The sequence below is a fragment of the Rhinopithecus bieti genome, unplaced genomic scaffold, assembly GCF_001698545.2.
Source record: "Rhinopithecus bieti isolate Rb0 unplaced genomic scaffold, ASM169854v2 scaffold_15131, whole genome shotgun sequence".
Taxonomy (NCBI): Eukaryota; Metazoa; Chordata; class Mammalia; order Primates; family Cercopithecidae; genus Rhinopithecus; species Rhinopithecus bieti.
Genome location: NW_016808003.1, coordinates 227,107 through 238,501, shown reverse-complemented (window position 1 = coordinate 238,501; position 11,395 = coordinate 227,107). Strand labels below are relative to the sequence as shown.

At 42.0% G+C, this 11,395-nt stretch overlaps 1 protein-coding gene across 1 annotated transcript in view; it reads right to left on the bottom strand.

Annotated features, from left to right (window-relative positions):
• The window catches only part of BCLAF3 (BCLAF1 and THRAP3 family member 3), a gene marked incomplete at its 3' end in the record, with an annotated part of 40,199 nt that overhangs the window by 4,848 nt on the left and 23,956 nt on the right, over nt 1–11,395 (bottom strand). The window contains exons 4-5 of the mRNA XM_017884944.1: nt 8,444–9,013; nt 7,410–8,072 (exon numbers count right to left, since the gene is read on the bottom strand). Coding sequence (XP_017740433.1) covers nt 7,410–8,072; nt 8,444–9,013 — 1,233 coding nt within the window. The remainder of the gene's footprint in view (nt 1–7,409; nt 8,073–8,443; nt 9,014–11,395) is intronic.

The following is an 11,395-nucleotide window of genomic DNA, read 5'->3' as shown; positions in this document are numbered from 1 at the left end:
AATACAGCCAAAAATCTCTATTCTAATAATATTTCTAGTACTAGTTTCATTAAATCTTCGAAGATCCTTTGTTCCCTCGACCGCACTTTCCCCGTTTATTTTTCTGTTTAAGGATATTTCCACTGATGTTCTCTGAGCGTTGTGGGTAATAACCAAGAAAACATAAAAAGCTACATTAAACCTTAATTTCTTGTTGTACATACTTAGGACTCATCAAAGAAATGAACTGCATGGCAAAACAGCAACAAAAAACCCAACAGCAGCCAAAACCAACAGATTCCCCTGCCCTCTGGAAGCTTCTCATATATATCAAAATCCATATGACACATACAGAGTTTTCCTTTCTGTCTTCTTCCAACTAATAACATTTCATACAGCATCCTACAGTTCATATAAAGCACTTTCCCAATTACAGTCACATGCAGCATAACGACGTTTCCATTAATGACCACTTAAATGATGGTGGTACTGTATTTCTAGTGTACCTTTTCTAGGTTTAGATATGTTTAGATACACGAATAGTTACTGATGTGTTACAGTTGCCTACAGTATTCAGTACAGTAACATGCTGTGCAGGTTTGTAGCCTAGAAGCAATAGGCTCTACCATATAGCCTAGGTGTGTAACAGGTTACATCATCTAGGTTTGTGTAAATACACTCTATGATCTTCAGAAAGTGGCAAAACCGCCTAACAAGACATTTCTCAGAACGTATCCCCATCGTTGAGCAATGCATGACTGTATATAATTTGCTCCTGTCTTCCTAAGAACAAATTTAGAAATTGTGGAGTTGAGGGAAAAGGTTCAGGGAGATTATTCCTCCCCTCATTCCGCATCTCAATACTTTTTGCACAAAAGTCCTCTAGCGGGCCTCCCCAGTCCCAATATGTATTCAGTCTACCTCATAGACGGCAACCCTCTGGCAGCCAGAACTGGGCTGCCCGCCCTCTCCTATCAGCTCATAATGTCAAATCCGGCTGGCAGTTGCAGCATTCTTACCTTTCAGTCTCCTTTCCCTCTATTCCTTTTCACTGCCCAAAACCACACAGGTCAAAGTTCCTGTGTATGTTTTACTGCCATTGTTAACCTGTAAATATAAAATTTCTTTTGCCTCATCTCCATGTGTGTGAAATACACCAGCCTTTGAAGCCTAGCTCACATGTCAACTACATGATGCCTCTCTTCAATTTCCCAGCTTGGTACCACCCATCTTCTGCTGAGTCACACATGCACTCCAATAAACCAAAGGAGGAGAAACCTAATCGTATGCAGCTCTCTAGTCCCAGGGCACCCTAACAGACTGTCTCACACAGGGTAGGTCCTCAAAAAATATCCACTGAATGAATAAATAATGAATCAAAAATGACTTGGTCAATTTGAAATGAGTGTTTCAGCTAAAGAGATGATAAGGTCAAGTGCAGTGGCTCACACCTGTAATCCCAGCTACTCGAGAGGCTGAACAGTTTCGGAGGCCAAGGTAGGAGGATTGCTTGAGCTCAGGAGTTCAAGACCAGCCTGGGTAACATAGCAAGACCTCATCTCGACTAAAAATTAGAAAAACAAATTAGCCAGGCATGTTGGTGTGTGCCTATAGTCCCAGCTACTCGAGAGGCTGAGGTGGGAGGATTGCTAGAGCCTAGGACATCAAGGCTGTAGTGAGCCGTGATCACAGCACTGCACTCCAGCTTGGGTGACAGAGCAAGAGAGAGAGAGAGAGAGAGAGAGAGAGAGAGAGCGAGAGCGAGAGCGCGAGAGAGACAGAGAGAGGACTTCAACATTTTATTTTTATTTTATTTTTGAGACAGGGTCTGGCTCTGTCACCCAGGCTGGAGGGCAGTGGCACAATCTCGGCTCACTGCAACCTCTGTCTCCTCAAGCCAACCTCCCACTTTGGCCTCCTGATTAGTTGGGACTACAAGTGTGCACCACTACACCTGGCTAATTTTTGTATTTTTTGTAGAGATGGAGTTTTACTATGTTGCCCAGGCTAGTCTCAAACTCCTGAGCTCAAGGGATCTGCCTGCCTCGGCCTCCCAAAGTGCTGGGATTACACGCATGGGCCACCATGCCCAGCCAGACTTCAACATTTTAACTGAGGCCAATTTAATTTTGTTTTTTTAACTTTCTTGGCTTTTTTTATTTTTATTTTTTGCTTAACTTAGACCAATTTAAATTTAATATTTTTAATATAAAATCTCAAATATAAAGTTCAGAGATGAACATGATGATCCTCCATGTGTCTGTCGACTCAGCTTCAATGGTCACCAACACATGGCCAATCCAAGCAGACTCATAGAGCCAGGAGGAACTGCAGGCTAATTTGGGCCCAAAAGGTTATAGCCAAGTGACCTGCCCAATGTCACAAAGCTGATCAGTGGTCCACAGGAAGACAAAAACCTGTGCACTCTAACTGCCAACAGAATCCCTATACAAGGCCTCCTAAGAGACACCAAGAGAAGCTAGGGTCAAAAATAGGAACGAAAGGGAAACTTCTCTCAATTAATTTTTGATTTTAAAATGCACATGAGAAATTAAAGTAGGGGAGAACTTTAGTTTTTTATGCTACATAAGAGCAAGGTGGCAGGTCTGGGTATAAAAAATATCCCCACCTGCAGCTTATTTTGCCTACAGCGGAACAGTGTCCATCATAGGTGAACTTATGTGACTAGGTTCCCTTCCTTCAATCTCAGTTATGGCTTTTCACATTGTTTCCTGCCTGCATGACACCCATTTCCTCAGAGTGTCAGGGTTCCAATGTCCTCTGGGGCCCATCACCCACCTCATCCCCTTTCAAAGTGGGAAAAGAGCTGATAGGGGTAGAGAGGCTCTGTGTCTCTTCAGTGGGAAATAAAGGATTAGAAGCAAATGTGGCCAATGTACTTAGTCCACCATCAACTCTGATAGCCATGAATGCTGATGGACAACCTTCCCCATGTCCCAGGTGTCTCGTATCAGCTTCCCAGGAGATCAAAGAAGCCTCTGATCCATCAGCAGCAGCTTATTCTGCTCCAGATATTAGTACCACCTCCTCCCTCCTCCCTCCTCCCTCTTCCTCCTCCTCTTCCTTCCTGGCCTAGCCAAGGGTCAATCCCTCACCCACTCAGCCCAACATTAAACTAACACCTGCATTTGTCTGCCCCAAAACTTTCAGATGCATATATACAACAGTTAATGTTTTGCATATGTAACAACCTTAGTAGAAATTTTCATACTGTGATTCCCTAACTTACATTCTGGAACATATAATTATGACTCAGATGTAATTTCTGATAATGAAGGTTCTGACAGAGTGGATAATTAGAATACAGTCTTTCTTAACAGAAGTATTAACTATGCGGTGAACATTCAAGCAAGTGTTTACCTACTGCTGTTCTAGATACAAACTAGAATCTAAAAAACTCACAGAGTGATAACCTTTTGTTTTCAATCACACTGATAATTGGAATAACAAATATCAATTCTCAACCAAAGCTAAGTAAACAAGTGCACAAAATTAACCATTTTAGCATTTCCAAAAAAAAGCAGATGAACTCTCTAGATGTTAACCAATAAATAAAGTTCTCTCTGCACTCTATGATTATTTTACTCTTTTCTAGAAAACAAAAATCTAATTTATATTAATAGATGAAAACATAATTCTACTGAGGGCATTATCTTTGTCTTATGGATCAGTCCACATACAATTAAATCCAAACCACAAAATTCATCCATAACCCATTCACCAGAAAATAAAGATTTTGTTGACTATGACGCTTTATCATACTGAAAAGATGCACGTATTTGCTCAGTTATTTATTTTTCAGGTCTTTGAACAGAGAGGATTTGCAGTGGAGGTTATTACACAAGCCATCCTGCAGGCCCTGGGCAGGTATTCAAATGGCCCTGGTATGCTGCCAGACCCCAGTGACAGATTATGAGATTTCACAAAATCACAGTTTATAAATTCAAAATAAAAGATGCAGCAGCCTCCATTTTAAGCTCATTTTTGTGACACATGATAAAGATCAAGCTTCCATTTCTCATATCAAATTACAAAATTAACTGTTCAGTATCTCTAATGAGGTCTATTAAAATAAAACTCTTCAAAACTGGTATTTCTAGCATTCTTTAAAAGTGTTACAATTTTTAAATTCTCTTTTCACTATAACACACTTCATTATTAAACATGGGGGTATCATTACTTCTATTTTTTTACTTTTAATTTTTGAGACGGGTCTCACTTTGTCACCCAGGCTGGAGTGCAGTGGCACAAACATGGCTCACTGCAGTCTCGATCTTCCAGACTCAAGCCAATCTTCCCATCCCAGCCTCCCAAGAAGCTGGGACTACAGGCACATGTCACCACACCCAGCTAATTTTTGTATTTTTTTGTAGAGGTGGGGTTTCATCATGTTGCCTAGGCTGGTCTCGAACTGCTGAGCTCAAGCAATCAGCCTGCCCCAGTCTCCCACAAATGCTGGGATTACAGGTGTGAGCCATTGCACCTGGCCACATCATTACTTTTATTAAAAAGCTGAAAATTTGTATGCATTTGATTGTATATAATTTTACCTCAAAAGAAAAAAAAAGAACTGTAAACAAAAATGTATAAGGTATCTAAATGGGAGTGTCCTGACATTTGCAACTTACTTTGAAAAATATCCAAAAAATAAGGTGGAACAATAGATGAATAGACACATTTGTAATTATGAAAGTAAACTGTTAATTGTAGACTTTAGGTGGTGAGTATACGGGCGTTCACTGTAGAATTCTTTTTTTTATTATTTTTATTTTTATTTTTTTGAGACGGAGTCTCGCTCTGTCGCCCGGGCTGGAGTGCAGTGGCCGGATCTCAGCTCACTGCAAGCTCCGCCTCCCGGGTTTACGCCATTCTCCTGCCTCAGCCTCCAGAGTAGCTGGGACTACAGGCGCCCGCCACCTCGCCCGGCTCGTTTTTTTGTATTTTTTAGTAGAAACGGGGTTTCACTGTGTTAGCCAGGATGGTCTTGATCTCCTGACCTCGTGATCCGCCCGTCTCGGCCTCCCAAAGTGCTGGGATTACAGGCTTGAGTCACCGCGCCCGGCCCACTGTAGAATTCTTTCAGCTTTTCTGTATGTTTGAACATTTTCAAAATAGAACGTTGGATAGAAAAAAAGCTTAAGGCTGGGTACGGTGGCTCATGCCTGTAATCCCAGTGTTTTGGGAGGCCAAGGAGGGAGGATTGCATGAGGCCATGAGATTGAGACCAGCCTGGGCAACATAGCAAGATTTCTATCTCTACAAAATATTTTTTATTAGCTGGGTGTGGTGGTGCACGCCTGTAGTCCCAGCTACTCAGAAGGCTGATGCAGGAGAATCACTTGAGCCCAGGAGTTCAAGGCTGCAGTGAGCCATGATCACACCACTGCACTCCAGTCTGGGTGACAGAGCATGACCCTGTCTCGAAAAGAAAAAAAGAAACAAAGAAAAGTGTGTATGCTATATGTTATATATGTATATCTCATAGCCATCAGAATGTAATCCAATAATCCAAGCTCCCCTCCCTTTTTTTTTTTTTTTTTTTTCTTTTTTTTTTTTTTTTGAAAAAAAGCCTCCCTCTTTTGCCCCGGGTGGGGGGGAATGGCCCGATGATGGCTCCCTGCAGCCTCAAACTCCTGAGCTCAAGCGACCCTCCGACCTCAGTTTCCCAAAGTGCTCTGATTACAGGCATGAGCTACTGTGCCCAGCCCTTAAGGTAACATTCTTAAACTTGGTACTTACAGAAGCTTTTGTGCTTTTAAGATGAAGAACTAGTAGGAGATATAATAGCACAAAATTATTTAAGACATATGTAAAAAGATACAAAATTATTAATATGATACCACAGCAGTCATGTATAAACATACATAGAAAAATAACTAGATTAAAATGCAAATAAAATTGTTGTATAGTAGTAGAATTACGGATGAGTCCCCCCCTTTATTTCTTGAACTTTCTGTAATATAATCATACTTATAAATGCTTTCTGAGCACATATATAAATGCACATACGTATATTTAAAAATATTTTCTACAAGTGCAATGAATGCAAAAGAACTATGAGGTGGGGTGTTGCCATGTCTAAATTGAAGTAAAGGAACAGAGGCCAGGTACAGTGGCTCAGGCTGGTAATGCCAGTGCTCTGGGAGGCCGAGGTGAGAGGATTGTTTGAGGCCAGGAGTTTGAGACCAGCCTGGGCAACATAGCAAGATTCCGTCTCTACAAAAAAAGAAAAAAATTAGCTGGGCATGGTGGCATGCACCTATAGTCCTAGATACTCAGGAGGTCAACACAGGAGAGGCACGAGGATCATCTGAGCCCAGGAGTTTGAGGTTACAGTGAGCTGTGATCATGCCACTGCACTCCAGCCTGGGCAACACAGCAAGACCTTGTCTCAAAAGAAAAGGAGAGAAAAGAAAAAGGAACAAAAAATATTTTGTTTTACAAAAAAGGACTTGTGGGTTTACCTCCCTCCCCATTCTACCCTTTGGATTTTGTTTTCTCTCATTTTTGGTTCAAATACAAATGAGTCAAGCATGAATATAAACATACCAAATCAACACGGCCCACCCCTCTTCATTCACATACTGGTAGCATATTAAGGTCATGAACAGTTTTGGCCATTTAGTTTTAGGCCAACTGTAGTGCCTTATTACATACACTAAATGGAAGTAATATCTGTCGAGGAACAAAGCACATGAGTCTGCTTTAAGAGAATGTAACCTATAACAACAATAGTCTTTTTTTAAAGAATCATTAAGGGCTAAAGTAAATGTCTTATAAATAGGCATCTTCTCAGATTATGGTGTAATTTCCTCTACCTGGGAGAATCTAGTTGGTTGAGCCCCAGTCATTTTGAGATGGCAGCAAAAACCACATTAAGTCACCTGCCTCATTGAGTCATAAGGGAACACATGGATTTGAGCCCAAGCCACTCTGACTTAGACAAGTCACTTCATCTCTCAGGGCCGCGCTTTCCTCCTGTATAAAACTAGGTCCTGCTAAGGTCCCTTTCAGCTCAAAAAATTCTCTGAATCTCAGGCAACAGAAAGCACAGGCTCTGAGAAACTGAGCAAGGACTAGGTTTTCTTGAACTCTACCCAGCTAATCCTTGGATAAGGAAAACCTGGCAGCATAAAAACAAGTGAATTTGTAAAGAGGAACAACTCCACAGAATGCTCCACATCCAAGAAGCATCTGGAGATAGGATGTGGAAACAAGGAGACACGAAATCGCTCCCATGTAACTAATCACAGGAAACAGCCTCACTACAGGGCTTTTTTTGGGGAAAATTCTGGGCAATCCCTCCCACTCGATGGACTCTAAACACGCTATTAATTCCATTTTGGAAGCTGCAAATAAAGATTGTAGAAACATTATTAAATATCATAAAGAAGAAACAAAGATAATACCTGAATGTATTTACTGTTTTCTTCACATCTACTTTAACTGTAAGTGATTTCTTCCTAAGATTGATAGGCAAGGGTTTCACATCAGAAAGTTTTTGACTTTTACCAAGTTGGTTACTGGAAGAATTGCTCTCTTTTCTGCAATCCCCTTCTTTCTTTATTTTTTCCTTCCGTTTGTCATTACTAGACCTCAAATCAACATCATTTTTATTTGGATAAGTACAGGCAATGCTGTCTTTCTTAGACGGTTTAAAAGGTTCTTTGACTTGTCCATCTTGAGTCTCTCTCCCTCTTCCAGTATTAAAACAATCTAACTCTCTATTTACAGGGCCTTTTTGAAAACTGTATTTTCTATCTTCTTCCTTACAGTACTTCTGAGTTCTCCCATCAGAAAAGTCCTGGTCCCCATCCGAGAGCTTAGGACGTTTGTGACGATAGTCATAGGATACTTTGGTTGCTGAACTGGTCTCTGGGTGTTCCCTCTCAGCATGTCGATAAGTCTGGGGCCCAAGGTTCCACTGGTCTGTGTCCTCTTGGTAAGGTGGGAGGGAATGCTCGGGCTTCCACTTTGGATTCCTGGCAGGCTCTCTGCTTTCATACCTCTCCACGTCTTTAGGTCTTTTTGATGTGTGTCCATATTTTCTGAAATCACGATCCTCAGGATACCTGTGTTGACATAAAGCAGTTTACACTTGCAATAGAGAGAAGAAAGGGAGAATTTATATGTGTAGAATGTTGGGCAGCACGGCTTTAAATGCAGAATGCAGTGGCAAGTTAATCTATAATCCCTTAAGCCAATTCTAGAGGCATAAGGCAGTTAAAGAGGAAAATACCATCTTTTAAAAGTATTCTAGCCATCAACATGATTTACTCTAAAAAGGAATACTTCACTACTACCAGTACACCATAACTAAATTACAACGCTTTTGTCTTTTAGACAAAAGCTTTTCAAGGTGGTTATCTTCAACCATAAAGTAAACAGACCTTTTCACTTGAGGCGTTATACCAAATTACCCAGGTTTAATGTTTTCCTATACCTCTTCTGAAATGAGCTCCTTGTCTCAAAGTCTTCAGAGCCTCTTCTAGTTGACTGGGAGTATTTTTCTTCTTGTATCCTCTGGTGCCTCAACTCATCTTCATGCCACTTTCCTTCAAATCTAAAAGAATCTGCTATTGACCTCTGAGGTGGTTTCCCCCCTTTTCCACTTCCTCTAACTCTGTGGTCATCAGGACTATACCCTCCTTGCACTTTCTGGGGATAAGAATTCCTCTCATGCTCTTTGTAGGGTATACCCTCTGAGTATTTGGGCATATACTGAGCTCTCCTGTTACTGTCCCCTCTTCCAGGCGAATATCCTCGGTGAGGCTTATACATATAAACATTTTCTAAAGAGTTTCTTATGTTAGGGGAAGGTGATCTATGTTCATAAGACTGGTAATATATATTTCCACGAGAGGGAATCCTTGGTTTACTCTGTCCATGTTTCTCACTGTCCATTCTCCAAGCGACGGGTCTTTTTGGATCCTTCCTATATTCACAGCCATAATGCCCGTGCGAATGTCTTTGCTTGTAGTGTTCAGCATTTCTAGGTACTGGCGATAAAGACCTATGTAAACAAATACAGAAAAGTGTAATCCATTTAAAGATAATCAACTAAGTGTGTCTTAATATGACCTACCAAAAACAGTTGCTTTTCCTAGGATCCTTCAGCTTCTTCCACTCAAACTAAATTCATCAATTTGCTACATCTGCATTCTAAATTGTACATTTGGGGGTCTGACTATAGTACTGCCCAATCACCAAGCATACTCTTTCCATCTGAACTAAGGTATCCCATGTGCTTATCCAAATGAGCTGAGCACACCTTTCCCATTGGAGGAGGGCCAGCTTAGGTACACAGCAGGATCCATTTTAGAAGACTGCTGACAGCAAAGTAATGGCAAAAGAAGATGCAGTGACTTCAAAGGGCCAGTCAGCAAAAACTTTCATCCCGCTCAAAGGCCAGGTAAGAAACAAGCAGGAAGGCAAGACTCACACAAATCAATGTGTAGGAGGGTCTCCAGCAAACTGAATATCACCTCTGACAATAAATTAGAGTCTAAGATTTAATGATGCTACAATTCAAACTCAGAACCAAGCCAGGCCCAGAGTTTCTCCAGTTGATTGTCTACTTTCTCTACTAAGGTTGTATCAAGGAGCAAAACATATGTATTCAACCGAGGGAGAAGGGGGAACAAGAGGCTCTTAAGACTTGAATCTCATGCTTAATTCCTCCAGAAATACCTCTAACATAGGTAAGTTGCTTTTTGTTCCCGGATCTGTTCCTTTGCATATCGACGGAAAGATGTGCTGTTCGAACAGAGCTTGTAACTTTGGTGAAGTTATACTTTAAAGTAGCTATAATGCTCTCCAGGGACAGCACATCCTTTCTGGAACTACCTTCTCCGTACCTCAGCATTGCCAACATTGAGGCTTTTGTATTCAGGGAAACCAATTTGGGTTGCCTAGACGTAAAGAGAGGTGTGCCACTATCTGGGACACAATACAGTTCCATTTTGTACCTGGGGACCTTTCCCCCCATCTGACCTGCCCAATTTCTCCATCTCCTCCCTGAGGGTTTAATGTCTTCTAATCAATGAGGAAGTGATCCTTGCAGCTTCTGTTATGGCTGTCTCTTAGAAGCTGCCATGGAGTTGGTGCAACCATGAGTGAATCCCTTTCCTTTCGATGATAAGTCTGTGCCCTCCCTACAATAAAGGAGGTAGATCTACCTTCCTCATGTATATACTGAACTTGGCAATATTGCCCTCTGGAGTCACCAAGCTAGACATACCTGTAGGTGTTATTTAGCTAAAGCAGAAACTCTGCCATCCAGCTGGCTATACCTCATCACAGGAGGAAGCAACTGGAGCCTCTGAGGACTTCCTGGAAGATTTCATCTCTTTCATAGCCAAGGAGAAAAGATGGCAGCCAGAGTCAAAGGTCTTCCAGTCTGGATGGAATTCCCAATAACTTACTTTTAATCCTTACTTCACATTCAATATTGGTTTGACATGATATTTTATATGTTTTATAGCATAGTGTCCCTTTCTTCTGAAGAAGGTTGCTGGAATAGTTGCTATTGTTTTTGGTTTTCCTAAAGGAACAAAAAAGACTCAAGGAGTCTGTTGGGAGACAATTCTCCACAGTCTCTTGAGTTCTGCATGCCTTGTGAGTGCCTTTTGAGCAGAGGCACTGACAGCCTTTGTTCTAAGGCAGTGTTGCAAGATAGAGATAGGGTCTCCCTCAGGGAAAAGGGTTGATGTGTTTGCTGTCCATTATTTGCAGCCCCTGATAAGGGACTCATGTTCCTCAGTTGTACTGTAACCGCACCGCCTGTATGGAAAGCTCGCTGCCTCACAGCATGCACCTAGTCAGTGGCTCTGTGGTGCCAGCCCTCATGGGACCCAGAGGGGAATGACAGGAACACGAAGCTCAAGCTGCTTGCTGTACTCTGAGTAATAAAGGCCTTTGAGTCTGACCCAAGAGTGCCCTGTGGCAGGCTAATAATGTGTTAGTTCTCAAGTAGGGTAAAATATCAGATCCTTTATAGTTCTTAACAAAGAAACCTGAGAAGGAACCTGGAAATCAGGCACTGAGCTTGGCAGGGTCTCTTGTGCCCCTCACCAGCGGCTTTTGTCTTATCAAGAAAAGACCTCTGTGGGCCAGGAGTGGTGGCTCACGCCTGTAATCCCAGCACTTTGGGAGGCCGAAGCAGGCGGATCACGAGGACAGGAGATCGAGACCATCCTGGCTAACACAGTGAAACCCCGTCTCTACTAAAAATACAAAAAATTAGCTGGGTGCAGTGGCGGGTGCCTTAGTCCCAACTACTCGGGAGGCTGATGCAGGAGAATGGCGTGAACCTCGGAGCCGGAGCTTGCAGTGAGCCGAGATCACACCACTGCACTCCAGCCTGGGCGACTGAGCGAAACTCCATCTCAAAAAA